The sequence below is a fragment of the Thermobia domestica genome, chromosome 6 (genome assembly GCF_964235325.1).
Source record: "Thermobia domestica chromosome 6, izTheDome1.hap1.1, whole genome shotgun sequence".
Lineage (NCBI taxonomy): Eukaryota > Metazoa > Arthropoda > Insecta > Zygentoma > Lepismatidae > Thermobia > Thermobia domestica.
In genome coordinates this window covers 13,192,762-13,211,497 of record NC_137459.1, presented here as the reverse complement: position 1 = coordinate 13,211,497, position 18,736 = coordinate 13,192,762, and the positions used below count along the sequence as shown (strand labels likewise).

Here is an 18,736-nt window from a genome sequence, read left to right as displayed (position 1 = left end):
AAAACTTGTTTCTACTTAGAATTCACGTAAAATTTTAAGTCTGAGTTGTGAATTTGTAACATGTAAGCTGGGAGGAAAATTTTTATTCTTGTTATCGGCAACATTTTACGGTATATTGTGCATGTTTGGCTGAAGTAACTTCGAGCTATTCAAGATGCTTCTTTTTGCTACAAGCTGCAGTTGAAATAGTGTTTACAGGATAAAAATTGTTTATAATATCATTAAAAATATAAACGTCAACTTGAGTGTCCTGCCCGTGACAGAAAACTACCAAAAGTTATTATACTCAATTACTAAATTTGCGAATGTGATTCGTACTTAGTAGAAGTAACAATTTTCACGTGTACTTCACATTTGCCAAATTTTGGACTAATGCTAACAATATATTTCCTTTTATTTCAATTTGAAAACTTGTCCTGCCCGTGACAGTGGGCATGCCACTGGTGGGATAGTTTGTGTACGTTGGTTATTCACGATAGAAAATTATTCCATGTGTACTAAAATAAAGTTTTCTAAGCATGAACATTATTTACTGAAATAGAGGATTATGTATTACTGTCAGTATGATGTTTTAACTTAAAATAAATGTCATATAAATATTATCATTAGTGTCACCTTTCTGTTCGTTTCAAGGGAACAGTAGATTGGATTGAAGTACGTACAAAACGGCCAGTATGGAACTTTGTGAAACAAAACAAAGTAATTGTAGAATGTGCTGCTAATTTCGTAGTAGCTTCAAACTCTTGGTTTCAAAATACATCTGTTTTACTACTATCATCAGCAGAAATTGAAAAAAAAATAAAAGACGTTTTGAATAAAAGACGGGAAACTGCTCTTGTCAATTGAATGTCCCCAATCAAAACAGTTATTCCTGCAATTTTACAGTGAAAATTTGGTAGTTCGTCGAACTTTTAAATTAGAGCTTCATCCGTATAAAATCTTTAAATTTCTAACAGACTTTTATTCAGATTCTGAAAATGGTGACTCCAAAAGCCATGAAGGTATCCTGAGGGACGGCTTACAAGGCTTGTGCACGTTAACAAGGTTTGTGTTAGACCAGCTGTTGAAGATATAACACAATAAACATTTTTGTTGATGGAATTTTTCTCTAGTGGACAGAAAAAAGAAAACATAGACATGCAACTATCGCACAAACCCCAGTAGAAGAGGACGAAGAAGTCAAGGAAATTCGTATGAAGACCGTAAGCGATTGCGGTAAAATTTTCAAGACTGTTGAAGATGTGTCTTACGTGCATTTCGATCAAATAATACCTTTAATACCAGCAGTACTGTGCCCCGGGGGAGGGGGCGAGCGTGGTTACGGCCCCCCGGGCGTCAAAGCAAGGGGGCGCAAAATTCAGGAGGAAAAAATAATATATATATATATATATATATATATATATATATATATATATATATATATATATATATATATATATATATATATATATATATAAAATGGAAGGAAAACAGTATTAAGTGCTCAAAATCAAGGAAAAGCAGGGTTTATTTTTGAAAATTTTCTTACGCATCGCGCCAACCATGGTGACGCTTTGCGGCTGGTCTGCCGATCTCACTCATATTTGCGGGGGCGCCGTCGCGACGCGTCGTATACTCTCGCCCCGGGCGCTGATTTTCCACGGCACGGGCACTGGATACCAGCAACTATTTTATATACTGTTAGACAGTGTTTTGTACGAATTTCCCTACAAGGTGGGTGTAAATGGGTAAATAAAACCATTTCCTAAAGTGTAGGTGGTGAGAAATAAGTGTACGGCATATTATTATTTTTATGTGGTAAAAGCGAGCCTCAACTAAAGTAAATATACTTATTTATGTAATATGCTATAACAGAACAGCAGAAATTAACTTATTTTCCATTTTATTTCATTTTTGAAATCATTCTTATTGAGATGTTGCGTGTTGATTCACACGGTGTCCTGCCCGTGACACAGTAAAGTTTAGTTTATTCATTAAATACATATTTGGCAAATTTCTATTATGTGAAGTTTGTTTAAAAATTTCATCATTTATACATTTCCGTTTAAATAAAAAACATTTTGAGCTAAGAATTCACAGAGTTTTGTAACATTCACTTGGTGAGTCGAAAGTCACTTCTCTTTTTTGTCCAAACCCGTGACAGACATTTAGGAATTAATATTTTCTACTCTAAACATAAAAAAAAAAAATACTGAAAACATCAGCTACATATACTCCTAAGTCTGTACTGCTCATATATCATACAATTAGCAGAATTTATGTTGTACTTTTAGAAATATACAACTTCAAATCATCAAAAATGTAGTGTAAATGTTCTGCCCGTGACGATGGAATGGCCCTGCAGTGCTTTTCCTGCTACTAATCATAAGTGTATCCCTCCACCAAATTGTTCCTTCCGCCTGCATATACAATCACTTCTCTAACTTCAGCTATTCCCCTCAACTGACTTTCACTCACTCTTCTTTACAGACCAAAATAAATTCTCCAATTCTTCCGGTAAATTTCCTAAAATTGGTCCGACGATACAACACTTAACACGATTTTTTTGGACAGTCAATCCGTTAACATGCTAAGGGATAATAGTGACAAACTATGACTATTTATAGATCATGTTGTATACAGGGTGTTTCAAAACAATACCTACCAATTTTAGGAGAAGATTCCTGGCATCAAGATAAGACAAAAAGTATAGACCAACCTGGGTGCACAAATGCTTCCTTTTGGAGTTACAGGCTGTCGAAAATATCAAAATATGAAGTTTGAATGTCCATAGCTCCAAAACTATGGGACCTACCGTAGACGGGTCAAGACTTCTCTTAGGAATTAATATGTACCCTATCCAAAAATCCATGTTTCAGAATCCTAAGATAGTCACACAACAATTTTTGTACAGGGAATTTGGCTACGGGCATATAATTTGAAGTACTCACCAACTGCATTTTTATAAAAATAGTTGGGGGAGTACCTTAGGATTCCTAACGATGTATTTTTGGATAGCATAGATATTAGTTCCTAGGTAAAGTCTTGAACCGACCACGGTAAGTCCCATAGTTTTGGAGCTATGGACCTTTAAATTTCATTTTTTCATGTTTCCGGCAGCCTACAACTCCGAAGGGAAGCATTTGTGCTTCAAAGTTGCTCTATGCTTTTTGTCTTATCTTGGTGTCAGGAATCACCTCCCAAACGTTGTCGGTGTTGTTTTGAAACACCCTGTATATTTTGTCATTACAATAGTGAGGCAAGAGAAATGAATTTTAAAGATATCAATAAAATGATTATTATATGTTCTACCTTAAAACTGGGTGATTTCTCATCATCTGTACCAAATTGTTATTATTTAATTATTAAAATATTGATAACTCTAAAATTTTTAGGTTTCTCGTATGTGAATCTCACTCACTAGGTTTCTCTCCGTATGAGAACAACACTAATTGAAATTTCAAAATAGAACTCACTAAAGAGTTTTTCACTTGTGAGACATTTCCTATGGTCCTCTACAAACACTTAGACACTACTCAAACGTATAAACATATGCTTTTTTTAATTTAATTTAAAATTAATACATTTACTGTTTTTATTAAAGTTTATTAACTCTATTCCCTTTAATTAACTCGCCCAGGTTTATTAACAGAGTCAATTCTTTAATGTTTTAATAGATAAATTAAATGGAATGAAATCTTTGAGTTTTACGTCCCATGGCTATGACAGCTAGGCTAAAGAAGACGGTGATGGTGAGAAATGAATGAAATGGTACAATGAAGAAAATGGGAGAACCCCGAGGAGACCCACGCACACGGTGTTTGCCCACCACAAAGTTCACTTGGCGCGAGCTGGGGTCAAACCAAGGACCCTATGCGTCAGAGGTGAAAGCTCTATCACTGAGCGACCGCAGATTTTAATGGATAAAGAGAGTCACGTTTTTCCGTTAGTGCATACGGCGAGTTTTAAACGAAATGACTTTTTCTTTTTTTTAGCGATTACGGTATCTCGCCCAAGCTCATTAATTGAGTCTATATGTTAGCATCTTAAGCAACATGGCTGTCCGTTACTGCACATGATCATTCTTGAATGAAAGCAACTTTTTGAATTATGTTTATTTATATATTTATTTATTTTGCAAAGGTACTAGAAGTTATGCATCTCGCCTTAAGATGACATCAAAGCGGTTGACATCTACTGGGTGAAAGTCAATCGTCTAGAGTGTGTGATTCTTTCCAGTCTCTACCAAAGTTTACTTTTTCCTATTTACCGTCAATTCGATTTTGTACGGACCATAGTTTATCTGTATTGTTTCTTTCTTTCTTCTTCTTTTTTTTTCATTTCATACAGAATAGTCAAACAGTCAATTAGGCCATAAAATTGCTACTTTCATATAACGACTGTTCTTTAAAATAGTTGCCTTTCTTGAATTTAATAAATCTAATTTAGAATGTCTCACACGCTGTCGTGCACGATATTATTAAGCTTTTCAAAGTTAGACTCAAGATAGAAAGTGGCTTTTGTTTCTCCGGCCATAAACGTTTTGTTATCTTTATTCATGGATTGATTGATTGATTGATTTTTAGTTTAGCGTCCCTTTCAGCAGCGAGGCTATATGAGACGTGGACCTACTGATTAACGTGGAATCCGAACCACATGAGCTCCCGCCGGGAATCGAACACGGGTCTCCCGCGCCAGAGGCGCGTACGGTAACCGCTTAGCCACGAGGGAGCTCCTTCAGTCATGAAGTTAAAACATACTGCATATATAGTTTTCCTTTTCTTTTCTTTTCTGTTTTTGAAAGAAAGGATTACTTTGCAAATATATTCGTCCCATCAAAAAGAAAAAAAGAAAGAAAAAATAAAAGAAAAGGAAAGAAACAGAAGTAAGTCTACATTTCATTTTGCAAAGAGACGCATAATTACGTAACTTAGACGTTAATTCTATGATACATTTCCGCGTCCGTAACTCCGTAAGTGTGCATCTCTCAGCAGTATGTGATTCAATTCCTTCTTGTTTTGATGCGAGGAGTGTATATGTCAAATTTCTTTTAACACTTGTTTACATATGTTAGTGTTCTATAAACGTTGTTAAATAATATTTTCCTACATAAACGCAATGATAAGCATGTTTCATAAAAATCAATACAATTGGAAACTAAATTAAGCGTATTGTTGTGTTTCTGGTGTTAAATATTTCCTTCTCTTCTGCAGATTCGAGATTCCAATGATGATAGGAAAGCTAAAGTTACCACTGGGCTATAGCCAAGATTTAGAATGCCGGGTTTTGGAGATTCCCTTCAAAGAGCGCAGAATCAGCATGTTCATTCTACTTCCCGACGATATGGACCGCGGGTTGCGCCGATTGGAGGCAAACATGTCTTCAGACAACGTGAAAGCTCTCTTCTCTACCCTGAAGGTAAGTCTTGATTGCAGCATTCAAAAGAAGCCATGCAATAGAGATACACAAAGATTCGTGAAGTCTGATATGATAATGAGATTTGCCGAAACGATACTTCTTGCATCTTGGTGGAAAGGAAAAAGGATGCTTTTCTCCAAGGTAAACTTCGTCATAAATATTGTATCTATCTCGGGAAAAATGAGATCTTGCAATTGTTTCGTTTGCTTTCTAGGGGAAACAAAAGAGCTCAAATAATATTAGGAGAGAAGCATCAACCAAAAGTTATTAGCTTTTGTTAGTAGGTTTGTGCACAAAGTCCAAATATCTGCAACAATATCCAAATGTTCTCTTCCAACCATTTTTTTTCCTTTTCAAACGCTATCTCAATATGTTTCTAGACCCGTAGAACCTGATAACTCTAACCTTAAAGAAAGATCATGTTAGTATATTTTTTTTTTCGTTATACATTTGTCAATTTTCAAAGTAATGGATGAACCAAGAGCAACACCAACAAAATAATTCAAATCTCGAAACTATTGACACGTTTTGTGTAATAGTTGCTAAGTAGCTACTTGATCTTCACCATATAGATGGAATAATGGTTCAGTGATACAACACATTTGTCGACAGTAGGTTCTTGGTTCGATTCTAGAACATACTGATTTATGATTAATACACTAATAGTATTGTGTCCTTGTACTTCTCGGGTTTCTCCCGATCTCCTTTAGTATTCTCAATCTAGCAATGTTAACAGAATTACAACTCAGTCCTTTAGTCTAGATAAAGTAAATATATAATATTTTATTTTATGATCTATCAAATTTGATAATGCTATTCATTTATCAATTAATTTGACTTTTTAAAAGAAAAAAAAAGCTGTAAGTCTGCTACGAGTTTATGAATCTAATGCGTTCAGTGAAATTTTAGCGCAACTAGATATAAGTGAGATTTGAGCACAGATCATGTGAAGTTATTCATTTTCCCCTAGAATGTTTGCATATGTCGCCTATAATCAGAGATGCATTATTATTATTAATTATATCATAGCTATTATGGTTTGAATTTTAAAGTTACATCGTGATCAAATGTCTGGATTAAAGGGAAAGTGGTGGGAGATATTTTCTGATTTTACCATTTAACTATTTTAACACTTTTAATCTTAAACCTTAATAGGACAAAGCTTGAGTGTAGCTCTGACATTACGTGTGAGTCTCTCAGATATCTTCCACGGGTGATGGTTGGTTCTCGGTTATGTGGGAAACTTATTCGGACAAGCACAAGCATCTAAAAGAAAGCGTTATTTGTTGGATATCTAGTGATAAAATTGTGCGGATCTTTTATACTGAAAGCTGTTGTGAGTTTTGTTGTTTTGCACACTTCATTCACATATGTGAATATATTGTTTACGTTGTTTTTTTTAATAGTAATACATGAAAGAATATCAATGGATGAAGAACAAATAACAAACATTTTAGTAGTTTTACCAAACGATAACAATGATAAGCCAATTTTGTATCTTTTCCACATTATGTATATGCTGTTTTAAAGAATATTTTAGAAGTATATGAAAGAATATTTTTAAAAGTAATACACTTTATTGTAGCGATTCCACCCAACAATATTGTATAATTATTCTACTTTAAGTCGGTTAAAAATGCTTATTTTGAGCTTAAAATAAAATTAAAATGAAAAATGTATTATCTATGTAGAAGAAATAAAACATTTAGCTGGATAATTAGCCTAAGCTATATTCAATCTTATAAATCCCATTCTTGTTGCAATACGCTTTCCCTAACCTATTACAGCTGTCGAAATTTTTGTGAGGGTTGCTTAACAAATCATTATCAAAAAAGAAAAAAAAAACTCGTTTGTTGTTTTCCCTCAGCCAATCATAATGCAAAAACTGTCAGGAGGATGACGGTGTTCACCCATCGATTGAAGAGGACACAGGCATTTATTTGAGCTGTTTCTATTGTGCATAGTGAGTACCCCAAGCAATAATACTAAGTGGAATGCAACACCGCTGTTTTCGGCAGCTGTAATAGATGAGTTTGAACATCAAATAGAAGTTGTTGAAATATCAATACCCTTTATTATGTATTCACCTGTACTGAACATTCTAATAAGATGTCCTTTTAAATTACTATTACTACTAAATATTTACTTTCATAATTTGTCTTAATTCCATTCCAATTACATATAGTTATTCTCTTGTTTCTCAAAGGACGAAATGGTAAATATCCGATTACCAAGATTCAGAGTTTCTGGGAGTGCAGACTTAGTCGATGCGTTAATCAGCATGGGTGTGACGGACATCTTTTCATCGTCGCGTGCTGACTTTTCTGGAATGTCTGAAGAGAGAGGCCTATATGTTAGTGGCATAGCGCATAAGTAAGTCTTCAATGCCATGTATTGTAGATCGAACTGAGTTTATATATGAATTAGAGTTGGAATCATAGAATTATATCATACAATGGTAACCAAGAAAGTTATGTCGCTTTTTCACTCACCACCTTTGAAAATTGATATGTCACCTAAGACGTACCTGTAAAATAAAAAAAAAATAGTCCCCATCAGCATCGACGACCTTCTGCCAACATTCTGGAAGGTCATGGATTCCATCGCGGTAGAACTTGGTGACCCTTGAAGCAAAGAAGGTATCAAGTTCATTTTGCACCCTCTACTGCGGATTTAAACGAGCGTCATCTAAGGTGATTGCCCAAGTAATCGAACAGGGATAATCGGTTGGTGCAATGTTCGAGGAGTACGGCGAATGCAATAGTGTTTCCCTTCCAAAGCGTAGAATGGTGTCCCAGGCCATCCTACCCAAGTGGGACTTAGCGTTTTCCTGTAACAGGAGGATCCCTTTGCGATTGAGAAGTAGTGGATCCAGAGTTTTGAGTTGTTCCTGAGCACGGCTCATCTGCTGACAGTACACGGTTGCATTGATGATTTGACCTGCTGGTAGAAGTTTCCGATGCACGATGCCGCTAGCAGTCTATCAAAGACACAGGAGGGCCTTCTTCTGGTACAGTGCTGGTTTTGGCTCTTTTGGATGGGATGCTAACCAATGATGATGGCACTGTGGAGCTTCATACAGGATCCACTTCTCATCGCATGTCAACACCCTGTCCAGAAACAGCTCCTTCCTCAGACGAGACAGCAAAGAAACGCAGGTGTCTCCTCGCGTTGCCTTCTTTCCTGTAGTCAAATCATGTGGGACCCATCGACCCAACTTGTAGTGTTTCCTAAGTTGATGGAGGCGCTGCCGAATAGTTTCTCTAATCACGCTGAATTGTAGTAACAATTCCTCACATGTCTGGCCACTGTGGCCTCAATTGCTGCCTGAAGATCTACATTTTGTACATGTGTTGGTCTTTCGGCACGTGGTGCATTTTTGAATGTTTCAACATGCAAAAACTGGTTAAACCAGCGCTACACTGTCCACGTAGTGACACCACCCTCACCAAAGGCCTGGCATATCTTCCGCCCAGCTGCAGCGGCGTTTGACATCAGTTTAAAGCCGTGCAGCATATACGCCCTTATGATGCTGTGTGGAGGTCCCATGTTCACTCTTTCTTTACGCAAGTTCTCGGTGTAACTGAACTGCCACAACCAGGTAGTATGTTGGATTCACCCACACCAACAACTGACCTTCGCCTTATTTCCATTAGCATTCAACTCATGGTGTGAGGGCCAATTCAACACAGACCTCCAGAAAAAGCGGCAGAACTTTCTTGGTTACCTTTATAATACCTAACATAGTAAAATTTACCCATGATCGAATCTCTCATTAATAGAACGCTGTACATAATAAAAAAAATAAAATAAAAATGTTGTCCTGTAAAATTCCAAACATAACTACATATAACTAAATTATTATTGTTAATAGTGGGTAAATTTGTGCATGCGTATGTTATGCAACACAGAACAACTCGTCTGTATAAAATACTGTTTGTGTTATATAAAACAACTAGCGAGTAGACAAATATACCAAAATTTTACTAAAATATCATTGGTCAGGGCCCATCACTTCGTATCTCTTTTCTTGAAATTTAACAAACTATATATATTAGATTAATAACAAATCAAAATAAAAAAAAAAAGAAATGTAAAATATTATTCTGCATCAACTCATTCTGGTGAGACTTTTCACAAAATTTGCGTCATAATGAAAACTATATTGTGGTTTATTCTTCGTCAAATATTTAAAACACACTGTAATTATTATTTTTGTTTACCATTATTATGATATGTCTTTGTGTTTGTTTGCTGATCACTTCATGCAGTTTAGAAATGTCCATCCACTAACATCTCTCGTCTGGAAGAAGAAATTAGAAACTTGATTAGCGTAACACAAGTTTTCTTCTCTCTTTCTCTATAAAGGTTTATTAGAAAGAAGATTCTTATCCAGTTTTACGAAGTGGTAATGAAAAGAGTTACTCTTAAGGTATCAAACACTGAAGTTTCCTCACACATTTCACTATTATCTTGCCACAATAGAGAAAAGAGGATTAGCAGAATATATTGTTATAACGTGACATGTAGCGAATATTATTAGATATATCCACAACATTGAACTACACCCGCTGGTGGCTTTGGAAGATGTGTTGTAGATGATTTTGTCAGTTGATATGGCGCTGACATTAGTAGACACATCCATATTACTAAAACTGTGTTTTTAGTTGAACGACGCTGTTAATTCAATTCGTGCATATCGAAGACGTATGGAGTTATGTCCTGGCTCATTTTCTCGTGCGTTTTTAACCGAAAAGTAGATAAGTTTGAGGAAGGTAATCAGAGGCCAAAGTGGAAAGAGGTCGCAAATGATTGTCACAAACAAATTGAAAACGTTGGAATCACTATAATGAAGTAACCAATGGTATGGGCCCTGCGAATGTAGTGGCAATATATTTTAATTTGCCCTATTCCAGTGACTGTAGCACTTTCGTGAAATATTATGGCTCTATCCCATCAAATTTACAGTTACACATCAATCGCTTCTCACAGAAACTTGCATGAAATTTGCACTGACATTACTAGTGCAGTTGGAAGTGAACAATTATTGCATTTACTTTATCTAACATTCAAACAGTGTTAAGGACAGTGAACAACCACAACTACTGCATATGGACTCACAAAAAAAAAAAAAACAACCTACAGAGGCTAGCTATACTTTAATGAAAATTGATTGTTTGGTTAAAGTTTATTGCTCAGTTCATCATCGAATTTTGAATTACAAACTACTTGTAAAATGTATTATATTTCAATTCATTCATACACATAAGATTTTTTTACCCAATTAGCAAACCAGATTTTTTACCCATTTAACAAAATATAATTTTCTGATTTCAAACAACCAAAAGTTAGAGGTTGAGAAACGAACAGTATTACTTTGAGGAACAATAAATGAGTAATTATCCAGGTCCGTCATAAATATGGTAATATACAGCCTATATTTGAGATTATGTAGTTTAAGCAACGACAATATCTAGGTTCAATCATTTCCATGCAAAACGACGCAAGTCAACGTGTTGCGTCCGATGTTCAGCAATTCCTTGCAGAACATTTCACACACCATAGGATAATTAGTGATACATTTCTCTTCCACAAGCAACCAGATCATTAGGTTTAACCAGGGCTGCAACTAGAAAGGAGCAAACGGGTCGATTAAAGGGGTTGTGTATATGCAAATTGGGGAAGCCGAATTTCGTGATTGCCCCAGGTGACTCAAACCCTAGTTGAGGACCTGGCTTAACAACCTCTAACTTTTGGTAGTTTGAAATTAGAAAATTCTGGTATACTAATTGAGTAACAAATCTGATGTGTATGAGTCGAAATATAATGCGTTTTACAAGAAGTTTGAAATTCAAAATTATGTCTACTTGTTTATTTAGATTTTGATTCATTTTTTGTGTGTTGACATTTCTGACTAATAGTTTTATGAATGGCTAATATGAAAATAAGAAAAAAAGAAAATATTTCAGTTACAATTAGTTCCAAGATAAATTATAAAACACATTTATTGTGGTAATTTATAATCGAATATCTGCAGATGCAGAGTGGAAGAGGGATATTTTAATAAGTATTTGGACCTCTTTCATTTCTGAAAAAAAAAATAAAAAAATAAAAAGGTATTATTGCTGATTCTGTTATTTCCTAAGTTCTCGAGAATTTAGTTTTCTTTATGTGATCACGCCGTATACACGGACAGGTCTGATTCATTTGCATCAGCCTATAATACAAATCTGTTGTAGCTTAAACGATGTCCAAATCTTTGGAGAGTCGTCGATACTCAAAATTTTGTTGAAGCAATGCCAATGAATCCTAGACTTGAGTTTTGACTGGCTTTTTCAAAATTGGACCCTTAGTGGAGGGAGGAGGAAGTTGAAGTTTTCCTAGCTCCTCGTCAAATCACCAAAACAGTTGGGCGTAGGAACTTGAAATCTTGTGAATATTCTCCATGAGCTCTAGGCTGGATGAAAAATGGGCTTTTGTGAAATGCAACCCCTGAAGGGAAAAATGAAATTCGACTTTTCTCCCATTTTGTTAGGTGTGTAGACTTAAGAGACTTTGAAGATTGAAATATGGTCGCTAAATTCCATATTGTGGATGAAATGGAGTTTTATGGAATCCAACATCTGATTGGGTAGGAAGCAGGCCAGTATCCAGGGGATCTAGGGAGGCCGTCTCCCCTAAAATTTTATTGGCAACCTAAAACAAGGTACTATTACATAAGCTAGGCGAATATAATTTCTCTTCTCCCTTGATCAAGTTCTTTTCATCATATTTAAATCATCGAAAACAAACTGTTATCTACAAGGAATATAAACCATCTGATTATATTGCATATTCTGGAATTCCCCAGGGCTCTAATCTAGGTCCGTTATTGTTCCTTTTAGTCATTAACGATCTCCCTGATCATATATTATTAAGTAACAAATTGCTTTTTGCTGATGACCTCAAAATATATGGTAGGATAAAGACCATCCATGACTGTCTCTATTTACAACGTGACATGGAAAATATTGCTGATTGGTGTTCTCTTAACAAACTTAATGTAAACATAAATAAATGTAACATTTTATCGTTTACCAGAAACAAAAGTCAAATAGAGTTTGATTACTCAATGAATCAGATCTTACTAAATAGATTAAATTCAGTCAGAGATCTTGGAGTTATATTTGATACGAAACTGACATTTAATAACCATATAGAGAACATAGTTAACGAATCTTTCAAGATGTTAGGGTTCATAATTAGAATTGGAAAGGAATTTAACAATAGTACTACACTAACAAAAATGTATTATGCCTATGTGCGATCAAAACTGGAATATGCTGCTGTGATTTGGAACCCATCACAACAGCAATACAGACACCAACTGGAAAAGGTCCAATCTAAATTTATCAAATACTTGACGTACAAGACAACTGGAATCTATCCATATTATGAAAATTATCTAACATTAATAGACAACTTCTGTGTCCCTACACTTGAACAAAGGCGAAATGTGACAGATTTGATTTTTCTCCATAAAATACTACAAAACGAATTTAATTGTACAGATCTCATATCAACATTAAATTTTCATGTCCCAACACTTAAAACTCGTGCTAATAACTCTGGTCTGTTTTATTGCAAAAAAGCAAGAACCAACGTATTATTGAAATCACCAATTTGGAGAATGTGTTCTACTTATAACAAAATATGTATCAAACACAAAGAAATTGACATCTGCCATATGAACTCTATGTTTAAGAAAACTATTGTAAATGTATTATGTAATACACCAACACTATAATTGGGCTTATGCCTGTTGTGTTGATGACAAATAAATAAATAAATAAATAACAAATTTTCATGGTAGGCCTGCAAATGAAATATAATATGGTGATGAACTATAATATTGTTGGATCGCGCCTTCCCCCCTAACTTCAGCCGGGGCCCCTACATTTTTGGGCTGGCTACCGGCGCGGTAGGAAGAGGAACTATGCGCGTTCATGGTTTTCATCAGATTTTCGAAACTCTTACTTACAAAAATTAAATTATGTAGAAATGTTCCCCTTATACCTACATTAAGGGTAAGACGGAGTTTTGAGAAATTTCACCTGGAAGATGAGTAGGTATTGTGTCGCGCATCTACGGTCACCATAGGAAATAACACGATATTGGAAAGTGAATTACTTCCGTCTCAGAAAATATGGATTAATCCAATAATGTTTTACATTTATTGGTGAATTTGGCAGTTCTTCAGTAAGAACAATATAATTTGGACTACTAGAATATTGAACTATAAGAGAAATTTTAGAAACATTCATACCACATGATAATTAACAAGTGATATGCACTTTTCATTCCTTAACATGTTGTACAAAACGTTGAGACCCATCTCAACTTTCATGAGAATGGATAAATTGACGGTCAAACTTGTCTCGATCAGTGGAGATGGCGTTTGAAACGTCCATTGCCTACATACATTTATATTACATGTTCCTGGAGTTTAACTAGAGTTTTTCGTTTTTGTGTAACATCGAGATGAAGAAAGACTGGGTTTACTATTAACGTGGGCCTCGAACCACGAACAAGGCTATTTTAAACGCATAACTTAACTTTGATGTAGGCAAGTGCACAAACCATTGTGTAATGCCTTCAACGCATATGCCGTTCTCCATCACACAATATCGCCCCCAAGAAGCTGAAATACAGGACAGTGCCATCGGCTTCTGCACGAAACATGATTTACTTTAAAGATCGTAAAACATGCCAAAAGGGTAGACGTGTATCCGCCGTTCATTTTAGTCCACGTAATCAAGGGTTCAATTCCGAACGGGAGCAAAGGATTTTCAGTATTAAACAAGCATCGCGAGGAAATTGACAGCGACTCGACTTAAGAAACAATACACTTTAATCTATAAAACTAGGAATATAATTACTGTTATATAACAGATTACGTTCGGCACCGTACTTTCGTCTAGAAATGTCCTATGAAGTGGAATAAAATAGGGCAAATAGTTTCCTGGTTTTCATTTTTATTTTATTTTTTAAAGACTAAAACATAAAAAGAAAAATCAATCATAACAGTAGTATGCACCGTAATGATTCATTAACCTCAGCCGTCCTTGACCACACGAAAAGGTGATTGACTTTAATTAGCGTATTACGTAGATCAAATATTATGGTGTGTATTCTTTTGGTTTCCAATTTATACACCATCAAATTTGAGATTTGGATTGGATCAAATATTGACAACAGAATCTAATTTTTATATATATAACATTGAAAGTGACTACGTCTGTTACTTAATAACTATTCAACCACTCGACCGATTTCGATCAAATTTTCAACATAGATGAGGCTCGGATCTGGAATAGTTTTTGTCATTTTACTGCAGCTGTGCAACTTTTAGAGGAGGGGGTTATATATAAAAATAATAAAAAAATGACCGATATTAGTGTCGAATTCATAGTTTTCGGGGTCGCTGAAATGAGCAGTGACACTTCCGATGCCGTTAAGTCCAAATTCTGTCCACATTGACCTTTATGTCCAAAATGAAACGTGTTCTCCCCGTGCTAAGAACGGGCAATCTGCTAGTTTAGAATTAAAAAAAAATAAATGGAACAACTGAACAAGCTGGTAATTAAACGTTAATTTCAGATAAAAAGAAAAAAAAGGTTATGAGATTGCTGATTAGTAAATTTTGTACTGGTGAAGGTATTATGTACTTTCTTTTTTCTTAAAAAAAAAAAACAAAACAAATAGGACGAATGTTTAAGAAACTTATTATGTATTATTCAATGTTTATAGTATATTAGTGTATTAAATGTTTTAAATTTTAATAAAGTATTAAGGACAATAATATATTCTTCTGTCAGTATTATATATATTCTGAACATAATGAAATCTTGTAATGTGATAACACAACTTTGATTTCTTTCTTTCAGAACAATTCTTGAGATTCGTGAAGATGGTGCAGAAGCAGCAACAGCGACATCTACTGGTCTAGAAAGGATAGGAACCTTTGGAGACAAATATTTTGAAGTTGATCACCCATTTATTTTCTTCATTTGGGACTATCGAAGTGGAATTGTGCTGTTTATGGGTCGAGTAGCGGACCCAGTGCCTCTAACAGTTTAAAACATGTGACAGTAGTTGAAATATTATGGTACGTTGAAAAAACATAGTTAAAAGAAAAAATAGCTACAGGGATTCAAGAAAGATTCCTGTGGTTTAAAAATTCATTGTTGTCCAAGTGTGATGAAAAATGGTGAAATTGAGAGAACCGAGAAAGAAGGAAACTTTGGTCTCACAGGTGGATTTCAACGAGAAGTGTCTTCTTCCAGTATATTGTGCCAAACTTGCTGAAACTTGGTGCAAATTTCAGTGTATGCTACCGACGGGCTGCGAGTTCTTGTTTTAAAATGGTTTGCTCGCCGGTGTTGGATGAGTGAACGTGGTTTGATAACGGTGTTGGAGGGCTTTAGTTACATCATCTTCCCTTCCTTTGATTTCCGGTTGAAGTCTCCTTTCTTTCCTGCTAATGAAACAACGTGTCGCTTACAAAGAAGGCCCATGGACATTGTTAGTCGAACATAATCGGAAGTCGTGTGCCACGCACACGCTTCTTTGATGAGACAGGTAGTGGTCACGTTTGAACACAGATAAAGCGGATGTGATTCATTGGCGAAGCACCATGTGCGTCATTTAGATCCAATGGCGTCAGTCACGCATGACTGCTCTTTTCTAGTGTATTTAATAACCAATATGAACTCCCCGTCTTTAAGCAATCCACTTCGACGACATTGCGATAAGGGGTGTGTCTTGATGAAGCTATATAGATGTTCCCACAACCATGTATGCACGTAGAAGACACAATGGAAAGGTCAAGGCCATGAGAGACAGTCGGATTCAGCGTGTATCGGGTAATTAACGTCGATGCATATGTACTGAATATAAAGGTACCCAACTCTCGTCTTCATTAGTACTGTTCCTTGCTTTTGCAGAAACTGTCAAATATCATATACAATGCAGCAACGGCTTTGTGAGGTTTTGCTTTTTTTTAAGTTTAGTGTGTAGAATGGGTCATAGTGTTGAGTAGTAGCGTTCTAGGTTGATCTATCCAACAATGTACCTTCCAGTGTTTTAAACTACTTAATCCTATACGAGGACAAACAGTTCAACAAGAATGTTTTATTTCCTTTCTTAATTCATGTTGCCGTATAAAGCGTCCATACTGTCCCTCAAACAAGGGCTAAATTCTTAGCCAATGTATCAATGCATTTCTAGCATCTGTGCTTGGAATACAAATGAAATGTTACCTTAAACTATCGAATTATGATTTCAGTGTTGTTACTAATTGTTCTCAAGACCTTACAATTTGTTGTTAAAACCTAAACTGTTGTAGATTTTCTTTGACTTGTTTCAGCTGATATTCTGGATAGTGCGTTGGGTAGAGTAGTGTTAAAACTTCGTGTATGTTAAGGTTTTAAACTAAGAATTTGGTGTATTGTTATCAGACAAGGAATACTGTATTATTATTATTATTATTATTATTATTATTATTATTATTTATTTTAAATAATACATATTTCGTAATAGAAACTAGAAGTCGTAATTAATTTGTGAGTACAAATTCTGAATATCGAGCTCCAGTTTGTACTGTAAACTTTAAGTATTATGGTACACAGTCTAATTTTAATTAGTGTAAGTTTAATGTATGCATTTTTTTTAAAAAATTTTAAATTTCACTATCATCGCTAAATTATTAGAACAAGATGTACAATATTTCCACAAATTATTTATTTGATAAATATCAATAACTGACAAATATTAGTAATTACCAAAATTTCCTGTAGAAGTATTAGGAAAGATTAGCAGTTCTTTTTAACTGTACAATGAAATACATACAATATAATGCTTGTTAAAATATTTTTCAGTAAAAAAATATGAATTGTTTTGTTGTAAATTCTTTATTTGTTTTCTATTTATATAATAATAGGGTATAGCATAATTTTAATATCAATACGAACATTACTATTAAGCTACCCAAGAAATCAAAATCCAATTAACAACTGAACTTTAAGTGGAACTTGCAGAATTGTATTCAAATTGTTTTAAATGTGTTTGGGTTCAATTTTCTCAAGAGGAAAGTTAGGTTACATTATAGCATAGTAGCTTCCAGCTTCTCAACTATTGGGAGATAAGATATTTAAATTTAACCCATTCTTGCTTTCTTGGAGGCAAGCATTTTTTTTTTATATGACATATTTTTGTATGTGATAAAACAATATGTCACGGGCGTTTCCATATTTCTTCACGAGGGGCAGAAGATATATAAAATAGAGGTGTTCGTCCAACCATGTTCCACGGCGCAACTCGTAAAATTATTTTACTAGCATGCCCAGCCAAACATATCAGTGTATTTTTTCAAGTCACTCAGTAGTTCTAACTTCCTGGGTATGTTCATTAAACTTTCTTATGTAGTATAAATTAGTCCTAGTCATTTCTAGCTGACCGATGTATGACGTTGGAGATTACAATCAGAGAAACGGCAGAGAGAAATACTAGAGCAAAATAAATGGGAACGACGGGGTTGGATAATGAAATAAACATATGTGAAATGATAGATCCATGAGTAGTATGACTGGTAAGCCATCGAGAACACTATCGATGTTCTCGCTTGAATATCACCTCTGTCTTTTGAAAATACCAGAATGTCCTTCCCCTCTCCGTGTCATTTACCGAGAATGGGAGCAACCATTGTGACGTCATATAGTGATGCGTTGGAAATGACTGACATTATTATAAAGTTTCTATATTTGTTTAAGGTTACTGATTAGTTTAATATATTTTTGTCCTCTGAACAGTAGCTAACGTTTCAATGACTGACATTCAGTGATGTTTTTTCTTTTCTTTGAGGCACCTCATTCCAGAAATTTAGAGGGTAAATAATTATTTGTGATCTCATTGCATTCATTTTTGGTAAAAATATTTGAATTTTGTGTTCAAATCGACTGCATAGTTTGAAATATGTTAATTATTGTGTGTGTACTTCGCAATGTTGTCAGCAGAAAATACAACGGACAAAGTGTATTGTCGTGATGTTGTTATAAATTGCCATCAATGTAACACGAGAAATACATTTCTATTAAAGTAGTGATAAAGAAGAACAATATAACTTATTTAAACATCAGTCGTATCTTTGAGCTAAACTGCATTATGTTTAACCAACGATTTCCGAGTGATAATTTCTTGTAAAATTCCTTAGAAATCTTCTAATGTACTCCAAAGTTTTCAGTAGGGAGAATGTTTTGTATTGGCCCACTCGTGAAGGCGCTAAGGCAATATGCAACAGATG

The 18,736-nt window shown here is 34.9% G+C and overlaps 1 protein-coding gene across 2 annotated transcripts in view; it reads left to right on the top strand.

The window, feature by feature from the left end:
* The window catches only part of LOC145687848 (leukocyte elastase inhibitor-like), a 313,393-nt gene extending 294,862 nt beyond the window's left edge, over nucleotides 1–18,531 (top strand). For both annotated transcript variants that reach the window (XM_081761317.1, XM_081761319.1), the window contains exons 3-5: nucleotides 5,193–5,397; nucleotides 7,604–7,770; nucleotides 15,324–18,531. In XM_081761317.1, the coding sequence (XP_081617443.1) occupies nucleotides 5,193–5,397; nucleotides 7,604–7,770; nucleotides 15,324–15,516 (565 nt within the window). In that variant the 3' untranslated portion in view covers nucleotides 15,517–18,531. The remainder of the gene's footprint in view (nucleotides 1–5,192; nucleotides 5,398–7,603; nucleotides 7,771–15,323) is intronic.
* The last annotated feature ends 205 nt before the right edge of the window (nucleotides 18,532–18,736 follow it).